Here is a 16902-nt window from a genome sequence, read left to right as displayed (position 1 = left end):
ATTCTCCATAGGTTGTGGTGGATTTCCAACATCTGGTATCATGAGCCTTTGGTTCGAGAAAGGGACTGACCTACTTGTATCGAAAGTCAACGACGCCAGTGTGGTGCATAAGGAACATTCTGTTGAAGAGTGTCAACGACGTCAGTGTGGTGAATAAGAAACGTTTCGTGCGGTACAAGAGTTTGTGGAAGTAAGAAGAGCTTTCACTTGAGAGGGAGCATTGTGGAAGTAAGAAGAGCTTTCACTTGAAGGGAGCATTGTGGACTCACACTTGATGGGGAGTATTGAGAATGTATCAAGTGTGAGTAATGTGGATAATAGTCCCACATTGGTTGGAAATATGAAGACTTGAGCATTTATAAGTGAGAGAACCCATCCACCTATCACCTTAAAGTTTTAGGTGAATATGTGGTGTTTCTCTCACAAAGATGTTGCGCTAGAAAAAAAGTTTCACAATGTTCAATGCTCCTTAGTGAAAAACTCCCCAACATTTATTCATATCTCTCATCTTTAACCTTTTTTTTTTTTTTTTAATTTTAATTTGTCTCTTTTCATTCTCACAAAATTAGAATTGGAATCCTGCCCAACAAGAGATCAGCAAGAGATGATCAATTTCCTCAAATTACAAAGAAATTAAAATTGTAAAGAAAATAAAATTTGTACAGCATGCAAAATGAAATAGAGTGTGAGAGAGCTAAAGTGATATTTATAACATGATTATATAACCTTTATTACTTAATAATGCTCAATAATTTGCCGTTAAACCTTGATGAGCTCCCTTTTGATTCTAAGTTTCTTCTCCTTCTCCTTGTAATTTTATTCATTTTCATATAAAAAATATGTGTTCGTCTCACGAGGCAAGCTTTCTTCATCAGAAAGTATCTTTTATTTTTTATTTCATACAAAAAAATATTTATAAAATAAATATCACATATACTATTAATTAAATTAACACATATTAAATCAAATATGTATAAAAGAAATTATTTTTGACTTGTTTATAATATATCTAAAATATGTAGGATGAGTATTGAAATGTCAAAACCTAAAACTTTTATTCAACGACAACACATTTTCTTAAAAATAAATTGTCTTTAGAAAATAACACTTTTCTCCACGTGCATGACAATGTATGGATACATCACAGTACATGTTTTTTTAATTAAGCACTGACGTCATTCAACAATTTTTTTATTATTTGATAATTAATTTATTATAAAATTCTCTATCAAACTTTGTAATTTAATTATTATTTTATAGACTTTTTCTTAAAAGTTTTATATCTTTATTAATTTATTGTTGATTCGAGTAGTAAGGAATTCATATATTTTAAGCACATTGCTCTGAGTTTTATAGTAAAAAGAGTCAAAAGTAATTCTAAACTTATAAATTGAGTTTATTGTATTTGTGACAAATTGATTAGAATTGAATTTATTATTAAATCAAATGATTCTAATTTGAATACAAATTTTATATTTGAATACATTGTTTCATTCAATTGATTGAAATATACTGCATAATCAAATATTTGATAAGCTTGTAGATACTTGATTTTAAAATTTAAATCAATTTTCACATCAGAAGGCAAACGTAAGAGCTTATCTCCTAAAACATACTCTTTCCGTTTTTTATTATAAATCGTTTTTAACTTTTCACACGTATTAAGAAATATATAATTGTGATATAAAAAAAAGAAATTATAAAGAATTTTATAAAATTTTCCTTCAATAATGATATTGAAAAGACAAATTAACATAATTAAAAAGAGAGAATAATAAATATTTAAAAATATAATAGAAAAAATATCATTAATGATTAATTAATATTATAAAATGACTTATATTATAATACATAATATTTTTTTCAAAACGATTTATAATAAAAAACAGAGGAAGTAATAATTGGTAATTTAGAGTTTAGTATTTTTGCATTGTATTTCTTTTTCTTTTAGTTTGATAAGAAAAGAAAAACATTCATGGATATATATATATATATATATATATATATATATATATATATATATATATATATATATATATATATATATATATATATATATATATATATATATATATATATATATATATATATATATCTTAAAGTCAAATTTAATCTAAATTTTAAAATGATATCAATAACTTAAAGTCAATACCTTTCGCATATTCTTCCTCTTAAACCTATTTTGGTTAATATTCTTCAACTTCAAAGCATTCTTAATTTTTGAAAACTTTCATCACCATTGTATCAATCTCTTCTTCTGTATGACCGAACCTGAACTCAATAACTTTTTGCAAAATCTGCAAGACTTAACTCAAATTTCTCAAAATATGATCACCAAAATTGTCTTAAATATCATCAAAATGTCTCATTCAAGCTTATTCAAGAACAATATGTTTGATCCCAAATTGTCAATTAAGATATCGAATGTCCATTTTTTTTACGTGGAATCAACAAAATGCACATATTTCTTGTCAATCCATAAATTTTACCAAAATTTAAAACCAAATTAGATCGTCCAGCTGGAACTTTCCCGTGAATACAAAATTTAAATTGTGCGAGATAAGACTTTGTTCATTTGATTGCTCTCCACAATATCTCTTATTTTTTAGTCTAATAATCGTTAAACCTTAGAAAATAAATTAATGTTAGAACAACAACCATAATAGAAGATTAAACATAAACGAAAGTAAAAGACAATGAACATGATTGATATTTATTAATACAGTTCGACAAATTGTGTTTATCTTTGCGACTATATAATGTTATAGTTCCCTTTATTCTTGTCTACTGAATTAGGGTTACAAGCAATATATAATACTAGGGCTCAATTTACAATAATATCCCTGAAGCACCCCGACACCTCCCAATTACCAACCCATAATAATCTCCAAAATATGAGTCGTACTCAACAATACCTTCAATAATCTCCACAATATGAGTTATACTCAACAATACACATAATAATATCCATAATATGAATCTTACTCAAGAATCTCCACCTTGGCGAATATCAAATCCTTAGGAAGATTTCCTGTAAGAGATCATATTCTGGCAACTGGGAAGGCACACCTCTTGCTTAACACTGAGAAACATGTAACAAGTCCAAGCAATGCCTGGATTTATCACTAATGGCTGGCTTGGTCATCATATCAGTTGCATTCTCTAAACTGTGAACCTTTTCAAGTAATATCTATTCAAATGCAAGTAACTCTTTGATCTTGTGAAACCTCACATCAATATGTTTGGTCCTGGCATAATACACCTAATTGTTTACAAAATAAATAGCACCTTGACTATCAAAATGCAATCGAACTCCACCTTGCTCAACACATAATTCTCTCACCAATCCTATAAGCAATAAGGATTGCTTGACATCTTCACCGGCCACCATGTACTCTGATTTAGTTGTCGACATGGACACTATGGACTAAACTGATGATCTCCAATAAATAGGTTCTTCTGCTAAAGTAAAGTAATATATTATCATGAAGGAGTCATCATGAAGGAGTCATCATCAAGGCTCTTAACATAAACACAATAGTCATCATACTCATACCTTTTGTAGACAATTTGAAGCATGTATGAATCAAAGTGCCCCTACCATTGCCTTTGAGATTGTTTTAAGTCATACAAAGATATCTTCAATTTACTAACTATTATGTCATGTCTAGTGTCACTGAACCCCTTTGCATAATCCATATAAATTTTATCATCTAGATTATTGTGAAGAAATATTATCTTCAAATCCATCCGCTCTAAATGCATGTCTTGGTTGACTACCAAGGCTAATACGATCCTAATAGAAGTATGCCTGACAACCCGAGGAAAAAAATATCAGCATAGTCAATCAACTGTTATTTTGTGTGCCCCTTTTCTATAATACGAGCCTTTAACGTTTCCCTTTTTTTCCATTACTACTAGTTTTCTCTTAAACACCCACATACAACTGATGACCCTTTTCCCTTAAGAAGTTGAACAAACTCCCGTGTATGATTTTTATTCAAGGACTCCATATCCTCCACCATTGAACTCATATACTTATCTTTCACCTGGATGGCTATTGCCTCTCGTAAGGGGGAAGGATCTCTAGAATTATTAAGAAATGCATAGGTTATCAAATCTCCTTACCCATATCTTTCTGGTGGCTTGGTTAAACGACACTCTCTATCATGAACAAGAACATAATCTTATACTCCACCTAAAACGCAGGTCCATGGTCAATATTAGTATAAAAATTTGGTTCCTTTTATGGTTCATGAACTACCTGCATATCGTTAACTGGTGGTGGATCATCATTCTGAATCACTTATTTGTTGGAAGTTTCTCCTTCAATTGCCGACACATTTGTTGCAACTGACTGCTTCAACATTAATTGCTCATCAGAAACAACATCTTTGTTTATTACCATATTCTTTTTAATCGGGTTCCATAACTTGAACCCCTTCACATCTTTTGTGTAACTGACAAAGATACGCTTCTTTAACTATGGATCAAGTTTGGGTTGATCTTCACTGGTTATATGAACATAAGTTAGACACCAAAAATCCTTAAGTTATTAAGATGAATAGGATTACCTATACATACATCCTGTATAACATCCCCTTCTAATGAAGTGTGTGGTGACCTATTGATAAGATATCACACCATGTTATTTGCTTCTACCTATAATCCTTTTGATGGTTCATCACTCAACAAGAGACATCTTGCCATTTTAGTTAGAGACTTATTCATTCTCTCGGCCATACAATTTTGTTATGGTGTCTTACAAACTAAGAAATGTCTTTTATATGTTGTTCTTCATAAAACCTCTTGAAATTTTAATAAGTGTACTTCGTCCTATTATCTGACTGCAAATACTTAAGTTTTCTGCCTCTTTGATTCTTTACATCCGCTTTCTACAACTAGAGTTTGGTAAAGACTTCATATTTCTACTTCAATAAATACACTCAAACCTTGCAAGAAAAACCATATATGAAAGTCATAAAATACCTAGAACCACCCATGGAGACCTCTTTGGCAGACCCTTCACACATTTGAATGCATATAGTCTAAAATTCCCTTTGTTTTGTACTTTCCAGTCTTGAACGAACATGACACTGTTTTCCAAGTACACAATACTTGTACAAATCCATATTGAAACTACAAACACCTTTCAATAGATTTATCTTATGAAGTTCCATCATCCCACACTCACTAAGATGGGCCGTTTGCTATGCCAAAGTTTGGTTGCATCATTATCTGACTTAAGTGATGTAACATCACCTACATGAATGTTCCCCAACAGTTTATAGATGTCAGTCCTCTTTGCTACCATCACATTCAATTCAACCTTTCTAACCTTCATAATGTCCCTATCTCCATCAGACCTATATGAGAAACCATTTTCCTATTGAGTACCTAGGGAAATCAAGTTTTTCCTAAATTCTAGAATATATCTTACATCGTCCAATATTTTCACGAACCATCCTCCATGTCAATTTTAATTTTTCACATTATACTAATAGTACATGCTCTATCATCACTTAGATAAACAAATCCAAAATTACCTAATCTGGATGTAGTGAACTATTCCCGGTGTCGCGTCATGTGTGTTCGGCAAGAACATGGGGATTAAATAGTCTAGAAGGGGGACCATTTTTAAAAACTTTTACTCACGTAAAATCAAAGTTCAACAAATGAAACATAAGTCGCAGATATAAGCAAAATATAGTGGATGGATTCAAAGATTAAATGTTTCAATGTCAATCTAACATACATAATTAAATTAATATTAGACATGACTGGGATGAAAGAAGTTGCTTTGACGAGCAACCCAACTTGATCTTAATAAAATTTTGTGCATGTCTTAAAATTGAAATATATCAAAGATTGATTAATCCAAAATTAATGTCTTTACAATTATAATCAAGAAATAGAGTAATCAATGAAGTAGATGCATCACATACCCAAACTTATATGATGAAGCACTATAAGCAAGATCAAAAATATAGATGATACTTTAAAGATGAACAAATTTAAAGCATACGAAAACATGTAGAAAATTAAAGAGACAGGGAGAAGAAGAAGTATATGCAGATGTATAGTGATTCAGCTTATTCTTCTCCGCTAGAGCTTATTTCAATCTTTAATGGTTTTATCATTGAAAATTGTAAGGTCTTCAACTATTTTAAAAGTTAATATACAAGTATTTTGGTACAACAAATAATCATCAATTGAACACTACAAGCCCAATGTTTTAGCCAACACATATCTAAATTGACTTTCCCTTTTATTGAAGAAGATTACTCAAACTGCAAATATTTAATATCTTTAAAGATCTTGATCCAACGATCTCGCTAGACACGATAATCTTACTCCAAGCTTCTATTCTGTAGCAACCTTTACTCGTCTTTATTGGTTCCTTATCCGAGCAATTGTTATACACAAAAATGATTGGATAATTCCCAACTTTGTTTTACGACAACCATTACTTAGTCTCACTTAAGTATTCAATGGAGTAAAGAGAACTCTTATCTTGTTGGATAAACACCACCAGATGCCATAAACAAAGAACACTTCTTTTTCTTGATACACACAACAAAACTTCACAAAAAACATTAGTTTCCCTAATGTACCTTGGATCTACCTCTCCACTCAATCTTTAGGGTTAAACACCATAACTATGGTTTCTTGGTACAAGGATGAAGATGATGAATGGTGTCTAAAGAAACTCACACAACACAACTAAAATCTCATAATATTAACATTCTATGAAATTTTTCGTAAGGTTGAACCAAGGAGGAAATATGTTTGTGAATGCATAAAATTCTCATATTTTTTCTCAAGCTCTTTGAAGGAATGGGTATGGATCTCAATAGATATCGCTTTGGAAGAATATTATTATGAGACTTATCTTTTTTTATGAATATCCTTGGGTCAATCAACAAGATTAACTCACTAGTCACAATTTGTGTCTAATGGCTAACTTGATAGCCAACTACCAAAAACGTATCCAACTTTTTGAAAGTCACACTAAGAGAATTTAAATATGTGCTACAGATTATGCACAAAAAGGTTAAGAAAATACAAAATAAATTGAGTTCAATAATGAGGTTATAATTTGAATCAAATAAAGAATGATTTGAATTGAAGGTAGTAAAGTGAGGAATTTGTCATTTGATTTGAATCATGATTTGTGTCTATGATTTGAGTCAATCAAAGCATGATTCAAATCATAGTTTATTTTTTAAAATATTTTTAGATCACATGATTCAAATCAAAATTCATGTGATTCGAGTCAATGGGTGTTATGATTTGAATCACACAAATCCTTGATTTGAATTAGGCTAACAAAGCCAATTCTAGACATCCAGTTGATGTTTGATTCGAATCACTAGAAGGTTTGATTCGAATCAAGCTTCATAAAAACCTTGATTTAAACTTTCTAACTTGTGATTCAAGCTACACTCAACATATTGACTTAGAGCAAATTGCCTAGGCTAAATAAACACATTGTTATGGGTCCAAAACTAATTTATTGAATGCAAGGGTATCTCAAAGGTACAAATCTAATTGAATAATCAAAATAAACAAATTACAAACGAATTACACGTAAGCGATAAATCAAATCACACACGAATCACATTTAAACAGAGCATCAAAATAAATATGATATCGCCTGCAATTTCAATGTGGTAATAATAGCCAGAGCCAAGAATCCACACATTTTTGCACTTTCTGGAAAATAACACATTATATATGCATCATTGCCAAAATCATTGATTTAACCAAATTTACAGAACTGGATGAGCCATGTTTTCTGTTTTGGACCGTCCCTCTTCCAGTGCCCAATTCTTTTGCAACTATAACACTCAATTATTTCCCAATTCTTGGATTTAGACCCCTTATAGAACCTACATTACCTTTGTTTCGTCCACGATCTTATTCCCCTTTCAGATACAATTCGTCTTGAGTTTCTTCCTCCACACTTTGTCTCATTTGAGAGTAACACAAAAAGTGCATAAGTAATCACATCAAGACTGATAATATATTTACGTATGTAAGAGTAGTCACCAAGTGGTCATAAGAACCTAACAACAAGCACACAAAGATAATTTCCTTATCTTCATCATCAATCTTCATCTCAAGCCTCACCAGATCGTTGATTATATTGTTGAAGACATTAACATGTTGCAAATCAAATCCTTCTTGTATCTTCAGAATCTATAGTCGTTGCTTTGTAAATAACTTATTCATCAGTGTCTTTGACATAATCCGAAATTACCTGTCTGTCAAAGCTTGTTACTTCGAATTTCGAACCAGAGTTAATCGTCATTGATACCAATTGCTAGAGCAACAATCAATATAGAAGATTAAAGATAAATGAAAATAAAAGACAATCAACATAATCGATTTTTGTTAACGTAATTTAGTCAATAATGTTTACCTTTACGACTATAGAACAACTATAATTTCATTTATTTATGTTTATTGAATTAGGAGTTTCAGTGTTACAAATAATATTTATTAAAGCTCAATTTAGAATAATGCCCATGAAGCCTCCACACTTCTTAATACTTATCCATCCTAATCTCCACACCCACGTTGAATAGTTCATATTCAACCACCACTAGAAAAACAGTTATTAGCGTCGGCCACTTTAAGACGCTAAAGGTTAAAAAACGGACACTAATATGTGGTTAGCATCGGTTTAGCGTCGGTGTCGGGCCTTGAATAAAAGTTGGGAAGCTACTGGGTAACGTCGGCTAAAGATACACCGAGGCTACGTAGCCTCGGTTTAACCGAGGCTAAGGTGACACTAATGGGACCGACGCTATCTTGTTTCAAAACCATGAAAAGTCAATAATTATGCTTAGCGTTGCCCTGTCCGACTCTAAAGTCAACAAACAAAAGTCAATATTTTTTGTTAGCATCGTTCGACTGACAGTAAGGTCAATTTATAAAACTCAAGAAAAAACATATAGCGTCCGTGTCACCGACCCTAAAGTCAACATAGAAAAGTCAATAATTATATTTAGCCTTGCATACACCGACTCTAAAGTTAACAAAAAAGGACAATAAAGATGTTTAGAGTCGGGTTGCAACATGACTTCAACTTCGAATAAAATCAACCTCACTCAAACAAATTTTTTCAATCCACTCCATCAATCGAACAATATCATATTTATGGTAAAACATTTGGAAACAATCTCAAACGTTCGTGAAAGAAACTACAAAAGTTCTACCCACATTAACTTTCAAAAAACATACACAAAAAGTAATCACATCTGAGATTAATTCCTTCTACTAAAAGTACAAGATCAATCTTCATCTAATGACTGATCATCCAAATCGTCATCATAATGATGAGAATGTGATACAAAAGTTGAAGTGTCAAATTTCTTCATCATAAATTCTTTCCAAGCATTCATCTCCCTCTCCATCCTTTGTGCAGTCTCGGTAGCAACTTTTGCAGCCTCGGTAGCAGCTCTCATTGCTTCGTTAGCCTCTTGTAATTGGGTCGTTGCAGCCTCGACAATTTGTTCAGCTCTAATTCTAGCTGCTCTTTCAGCTTCTAATGACATCCCAAACATAGAGTGTTGAGGAGTTTGAGATTGTCGGGTAAAACTTTTTGATCCACGTTTTAGATTAATAGCTAAATCTGCAGCGCCATAAACCCGACCACGGTTACGGCCCCCAGCAGCCTCTGTCCATGGCTGATTTACACGCTCTCCATCTAACACTTGAACAACCTCTCCATTCCCTTCTTCAGTTGGCTGAAGTTCTGCATCAAACTTCTCTTTAAAAGTCTTCTGCATAATAGAAAAAGTAAGGAATACTTAACAACAAGATAACACAAGCAGTATCATTCATATATGTATTTTCTATTTCAAGCATGTTTCAAGCATAACGAATACTTAACAGCTACATAATATATGTATTTGTACTGAATACTAGTGTTAATTTCAAAATACAGTTCCTCAAAATGTACATATTTATGTTTGTTATACACAAGTGAAAAATCCTGCTGTAACATTTATGTAGAACATTGATGCATAATATGTTTCAAGCATAATATGTTTCAAATACAGTGCATAATAAAGTGTAATATGTAGAACATTGATGCATTTATGTAGAACATTGATGCATAATATGTTTCAAGCATAATATGTAGAACATTGATGAAAAATTCTGCTGTAACATTGATGCATTGTTATACATAATATGTTTCAAATACAGCGCCATAAGGAATACATAACAGCTACATAATATGTTTCAAGCATGGATGCAAATATTGATGCAGTAACATTTACGAGAACTTACATAAGTAGATGCAGCACGACTGTCAACCCATTCACCATTTTTCCTCTTGTGTGTTTTTAAAAATAACTCATCGGGACGCAGATCCCTTTGAAGTTCACGTGACTACAAATAATCAAATAATCCAATAATCAATACAGAATACGAGTAAAACTGTCAAGATATAAAGAATCTTCGTAATAATAATAATTTGTTAGGATTTTATTACTTACAAGTTGAAGTGCAACATCAATATGAGCCTTACGGCCTGTGGTATGGACTGCTCCGCCTCTTGCGGAAGCTCGATTGGTCTTGTTTTGAGAAGACATAGCCAAAAACTCGGTCTTTTTCCAATAAGTTTGAAGTTCAACCCAAGCATCATCACCAATCCATGAAGGTCGAGTCCCTTTTCTCCTCGCCTTCCCCAACATGTCGTTTAATCGTTTTCTTCCTTTTTTTTCAAATGCGCTATAGACAAATGCATGATTGAAAGGATCCCACGAAACCTTCTCCTAAAAATAATTAAAATCACATAATTAATATTAATAACCAATTAGTTACTTTTTTAAATATAATTTGATCAACTTAAGTGACAAAAGTCAATAAATACTTACTCTAAACAACTTAAACCAATAAGCTTTCGTATCAGGATCGAGTGCAGACCAATGATGTATAGGTTTATAAAATTGTTTGCGTATCGCATAATTAATGGCACCTGCAACTTCTTTGGCAGGAACTAGCCTACAAAATATTGAAAATAAGATTCATGATGCAGACTGTAAATAAGATTCATGATGCAGACTGTAAATAAGATATGAACATAACAAAGTTAAGAATCATATGGATTGTAATATTGAAAGACTATGTCAAGTATACAACCTGCACTAAGAATCATATGGATAGTAATATTCTCAACTTACTTAACAGGTTATATATATTTCAGACAAAATACAATAATAAAACTACTAAATTATTAAATTATGAGAATATATATGACTTACCCAGTACCAAATGGTTTTATAATAACTTTCCCATTCTCATCTATTGTTGGCACAAGAGGGGTAACAGTTTCTTGACCCACCGCCTCATCCTCATCAGCATCCACATCTTCCTCCTCTACCAAATTTGAAGGGCTAGCCATTGTTTGAAGGTTTATACTTTGAGGGCCAGCCATTGTTTGATGGCTTAAAGTTGGAGTAGGCATAAAACTAAATTTCTCAGAGGTAGTGGCATGAACAGGTACTACAGTTGGAGCTGGTGTTGGCATCGACGATGCAGCCTGCATGGACGATTTTTTAGAAGCTGATGTTGGCATTGATGATGCAACCTGCACGGACGATGCTGCCTGAGCTGGTGTTGGCATCGACGATGCAACCTGCACAGATGATTTTTTCGAAGCTAATGTTGGCATCGAGGATGCAACCTGCACGGACGATGCTGCCTGAGCTGGTGTTGGCATCGACGATGCAGCCTGCACACACGATTTTTTCGAAGCTGATGTTGGCATTGACGATGCAACCTGCACGGGTGATGCTGCCTGAGCTGGTGTTGGTGCCGATGATGCATCCTGCACAGACAATGTTGTTTGAGCAGGTTTCCTAACGATATGCTTCTTGTTAATTATGCAATTTCGTTCTTCTTGAAGTTTTCCTGGTGCTAATACCTTAGCTTTTCCACCTCTTTTAGTCATCTGTTGTCATAAAAATAAAAGGATTAGTCAGTCTCACACTCTTAACATAAAAATGCCAATTAATAAACAAGAAAAGAAAGAAAATCTTCAAAACTTAATACAGTGTTCAACAACTGCAAAAACCCCTCCAACATAAATAAAAGAAACAAACAAAATGACAGGATTCCAAGTAAAAGCAGTAAACTCATGTAATCATATGGATGGATTAACAAGTTTTATGGGATAAGAGTTAGTTTTTCTTTATTACTAGCAGCAAACCCTCGGCCACCTTCACAAGTCACAACTGTAGCTGTTAGTGTTAGTGGTAGTTTTGTTAATTTCATTATGTTATTTTACTACAAGATGAAGTAGGAATGGTACAAAACTACAAACATCAATTTTTGGCAGTAAAAGACTAAAAGCAATATAAAAAAACAGCAAAACTAGAAAGAGAAACTAGAAAGAAAAGAAAATTTAGTTCTGCTTCACCCTTTTGTTTCTATTTGAACCCTTATTCATGTCACAACACGCTTATCTTCATCAATGCCCTCTATCTGCTTCACTAGTAGAGCAATCAAAAATCTCTTCAAACACATCTAATTGTGACATGTCACGCAAACAAGATATTGCTTCAATTTCTACATTGGGTAGCGCAGGTAACATCCCATCAGATTGATAAGGTACTTCATCCTCTATGTTGTCAATCTCTACGCGACCCCTTGGTTTTGTGGTGATTGCCGCACACCATCCACACATATCTCTACACATTTCTGGATATGGGACATAATACACTTGTCTTGCATTTTGTGCAAGGATGAAAGGATCATAAGGACGATAACGTTTATCCATCTTAATATCCACAGTTTTATATTGTGGGTGAACCTTTGTGCCCGTATTCCTTGTTGGATCAAACCATTCACAATAAAAAACTGGAATCTTATGCTTCAGACCAAAGTAATCTAGCTCAAAGATATGTTTGATTATTCCATAAAAATCAGTATTTCCTCCTTCTGCAAGACCTTTCACGTGCACACCACAATTGCTAGTTTTTCTACCTTTGCTCCATTCTTCAGTATGAAACTTGTACCCATTGATAAAATACATGTTCCATGATATGGCCATTGATGCAGGACTGCGAGACAAGGCAATTATATCTTGGTTAGTAACTCCATTTGTCTCCTCATTTACATATTTCTTCAGCCATATGGGAAACTCTATATGTATGCGCCCAGATGAATCTTCTATATCTAGAGAGTGGTTCTCTAAGAATATGCTGAAATAAATCACACGATTCATAAGTAAATATCTATTATGATATGCATCAATAATTTGATTGAATATATTATGATGCACACTTACTCAAGATATGGTTTAACCTCATCACAATTTATCAAGACATGCACATGTGAAGACTTCCATTCCTTATCAGATAGAAAATATTTTCGTGACTTCCCACTTGGTCGACCGCCACTTTGTAGAATGGACATTGTAGGTAGAATGTCATCATTGTCTAAATGAGGTTTGTTACTAAGATTTATGGTTGGCAACAAACGGAAAGAGTTGAAATAATGAGAGCAAAAGTAATTTGTCTCGCGATGTATATAATCACTGCATATGGAACCTTCAACTCTAGCCTTATTTGTCACTGCCCTCTTTGAGACTCCCATAAATCTGCACATTCAATCATTCCATGTTTATTAATTTATGATAAACATGCAATAACTGAATAAAATCAACCACAACAATTACCTTTCGAATGGATACATCCATCGATACTGTACTGGACCATCTAGAATTGCTTCTTTGGTAAGATGGATTGGAAGATGCTCCATTGAGTCAAAGAAACCTGGTGGAAAAACCCTTTCCAACTTGCATATGATAATTGGAATATTCTCATCCAACTTAACTAAGTCGTCCATCCTCAATGTATTGCAACAAAGATCTTTAAAGAATCGACTTAGCTCAGTTAATGGTTTCCAAACCAAATCTGGCAATGAATGGAATGCAATTGGGAGTAAACATTCCATGAAAACATGACAATCATGGCTCTTCATCCCATGCACCGTACCCTTTTCTACATTGGCACACCTACTGAGGTTTGAAGCATAGCCATCTGGCATTCTCAATTCCTTAAGCCATTTACAAACCAACTTGGCTTCAGATTTGGTTAGAGTGTAACTAGCCTTTGGTTTACCACTCTTTCCGTTTTCTAATGGTTGGAGCTCCAAGTCCCCGCGAAAGCATAATTTAGCCAAGTCTTCTCTAGCCTTTTCATTATCCTTTGTTTTGTCCTTAACATTCATGACAATATTAAATATATTATCGAAGACGTTTTTTTCTATGTGCATCACATCGAGGTTATGCCTTAACAAGTTATCCTTCCAATATGGGAGATCCCAAAAAATACTTCGCTTTTTCCAATTGTGATCCACTCCATACCCTTCGAATTCTTTCCATTTCGCCTCCCGTCCAATTTCAGTAACTTTTGGAAAATTACTTATTACCGCCCATATATCTTTCCCTGTGGAAATGGGAGGTGGCTCATTGGTCACAACCCTATTTTTTAGGAAACTTCTTTTACTCCTTCTGAAGAAGTGATTAGATGGCAAGAAACGACGATGACAGTCAAACCAGGAATTCTTATGGCCACTTTTCAAGGTGAAAGCATCAGTGTGTTCCATACAATGAGGGCATGCCAATTTACCTTGTGTTCCCCATCCAGATAACATACCATAGGCTGGAAAATCATTAATTGTCCACATCAAGCAGGCTTTCATGATGAAGTTTTGTTTTGTAGATATATCATAGGTCAATATTCCATTAGACCACAATCGATGTAGATCATCAATCAATGGTTGCAAGTAGACATCTATCTTTAATTTAGGGTTTTTAGGTCCGGGTATGAGGCATGCCAAAAACAAGTATGGTTTGGTCATGCACATTTCAGGGGGGAGATTATACGGAGTAACTATTATTGGCCAACATGAGTATGGAGAAGCAGACGCTTGAATGTAATGAGTAAAACCATCTGAACACAGACCCAACCTTACATTTCTGGGTTCCCTAGAAAAGTCAGGATATACACTATCAAAATGTTTCCATGCTTTTCCATCTGACGGGTGGCGAAGGATGTTGGAACTATTTTTGTTCATGTGATGCCATCTCATTTCAGTTGCCGACTCAGTTGATGCATACAATCTTTGTAATCTGGGAATGATTGGGAAGTAGAACATTCTCTTCACTGGGATATCTTTGTACTTTCCCATGCCAATCTTGCGAGGAATGAACCTAGGAGCATTACAAAATTTGCACTCTGATAGCTTGCTATCATCCTTGTAATATAACATACAACCATTCTTACAACAATCAATCTTCTCAACCTTTAGCCCTAACTTAGATACCAACTGTGTTGCTTGGTAATAGTTCTCGGGCAAGCATTTTTGAACTGGACATACACTTTTAAGCATTTGTGCAACAAAATCTAAACCTTTTTGTGGAACATGCCAATTAGACCTAATTTCAAGAAGTTGAGTAGATATTGATAATATTGATTGGGTAGCTCCCTCATAAATGGGCTTGTTGAAAGATATCAACTTGTCATAAAATCGTTTGGCATCTTCGTTGGGAAACTCATCCTCCGTATATTCCTCAACTTCTATGTTATCATTCACGTGAGAGAATACTCCATAAGGCCTAAAAGCATCATACACCATCTGATTCATTGCCTCAATTTGGTCATCATGATGCACATGCTCACTACTATTTGAATCATTCCTTGTATTAACATTGAGCTCTACTTCTCCGTGTTCAGTCCAAATCCAATAGTCTGGTTGAAATCCATCTCGATACAAGTGAAGTCTAACATTAGTTGGTGTTCTTATCTTGAGACACTTGCAATTTATACACGGACACCTTATCCCTCCCTCAGATTTACAAATAGGTTGTTTCAAAGCCCTCTTTACGAAGTCTTTAACCTCGCGAACATACTCTTCTTTCAATCCGTGTCTATTGGAATATACTCTATCGTACATCCAAGTACGATCCATTTTCTATAAGGCAAACAATTAACTCGTCAACCACTGAAAAAATTAAAACATATATTAGACAAAAATGAATGGCTGATATAATTATCCTACAACTACAAGGAAGAACCATATATAATAAATATGTTCTGAAATTTGTTTTTGAAATGGAGCATATGCTACCTCATTTGGACTAAAGACAATACTGTCGAAAATATACATTACTATGCTTGCTTAGTGCTATTAAAACTTTATTATTTTAAACATGCACATAATTAAAAAAAATCATTCTGTTTATAATGTACTCAAGGACAACCATGTTCCAGAGGAATAATAGTTTTATGGCAAGGCTGCTAGTAAACGTTCTTTTTCCTGTCAGTAAAAGAAGTAAAATAAGAATTTTTACAATCAGAACAATGATAAGACATCCTTAACTGATGGAAATGCAAAAGTAAAGAAACAAAACCATAAAATATTCTGCTCTACTAAAAAAATATTCTGCTAGGCCCTTTAAACCAAACCATAAAATATTCTGCTCTACTAAAAAAATCCTGAAATGTTCAAGTTAGGTAAACCTCAGCTTATTTTGTATTTATCGTTTTGAGTGTTAACATTTTATCTTGTTCTTGGGGGTCAGAGTTCAGTAAGATACCTTGTTTTTTCTTCACTGTGTTGAAAAGTTGAAACTTTTAGCTTTTATATATTTATCCCAAAAAAAGTAAAATGCAAAATGCCTGTAGAAAGTCTAACAATAACAGCAGTAGAAAATACAACAACAGCAGCATAAAAAATGTCAAGAAGAAAAGTAAAAAGTCCAACAACACTAGTAAAATGTTCAAGCAACAGCAGTAAAAATGTCAACAACAACAAAAAAGTCTAACAACAGTAGTAAAAAGTTCCAACAATAACAACGGTGGCATAAAAATCTAACAA

General features: G+C 33.4%; 2 protein-coding genes across 2 annotated transcripts; both read right to left on the bottom strand.

Annotated features, from left to right (window-relative positions):
• Window positions 1–9299: 9299 nt before the first annotated feature.
• On the bottom strand, window positions 9300–11968 carry LOC127122077 (uncharacterized). Its single transcript, XM_051052484.1, has 5 exons — window positions 11280–11968; window positions 10893–11019; window positions 10512–10790; window positions 10303–10404; window positions 9300–9791 (listed from the first exon to the last, which is right to left on the bottom strand). The coding sequence occupies exons 1-5, from the start codon at window positions 11966–11968 to the stop codon at window positions 9300–9302; spliced, it is 1689 nt and encodes a 562-aa protein (XP_050908441.1).
• Window positions 11969–12487: 519 nt separating this feature from the next.
• On the bottom strand, window positions 12488–15993 carry LOC127122076 (uncharacterized). Its single transcript, XM_051052483.1, has 3 exons — window positions 13697–15993; window positions 13307–13618; window positions 12488–13220 (listed from the first exon to the last, which is right to left on the bottom strand). The coding sequence occupies exons 1-3, from the start codon at window positions 15991–15993 to the stop codon at window positions 12488–12490; spliced, it is 3342 nt and encodes a 1113-aa protein (XP_050908440.1).
• Between the last annotated feature and the right edge of the window lie 909 nt (window positions 15994–16902).

This window comes from Lathyrus oleraceus, chromosome 2 (assembly GCF_024323335.1).
Source record: "Lathyrus oleraceus cultivar Zhongwan6 chromosome 2, CAAS_Psat_ZW6_1.0, whole genome shotgun sequence".
NCBI classification, from domain to species: Eukaryota; Viridiplantae; Streptophyta; class Magnoliopsida; order Fabales; family Fabaceae; genus Lathyrus; species Lathyrus oleraceus.
This window is presented reverse-complemented; position numbering and strand designations above follow the sequence as displayed.

Bases quoted from the DNA above. Each gene is read 5' to 3' on its own strand.
- LOC127122077 (XM_051052484.1), bottom strand. From the start codon at position 11,968: ATGACTAAAAGAGGTGGAAAAGCTAAGGTATTAGCACCAGGAAAACTT. The intron at 11,020-11,279 runs GTAAGTCATATA...AATATTTTGTAG, and splicing joins ATAAAACCATTTGGTACTGG to GCTAGTTCCTGCCAAAGAAG. The intron at 9,792-10,302 runs GTAAGTTCTCGT...TCTATTATGCAG, and splicing joins GTCGTGCTGCATCTACTTAT to AAGACTTTTAAAGAGAAGTT.
- LOC127122076 (XM_051052483.1), bottom strand. From the start codon at position 15,993: ATGGATCGTACTTGGATGTACGATAGAGTATATTCCAATAGACACGGA. The intron at 13,619-13,696 runs GTAATTGTTGTG...TTGAATGTGCAG, and splicing joins TGGATGTATCCATTCGAAAG to ATTTATGGGAGTCTCAAAGA. The intron at 13,221-13,306 runs GTAAGTGTGCAT...GATTTATTTCAG, and splicing joins GAGGTTAAACCATATCTTGA to CATATTCTTAGAGAACCACT.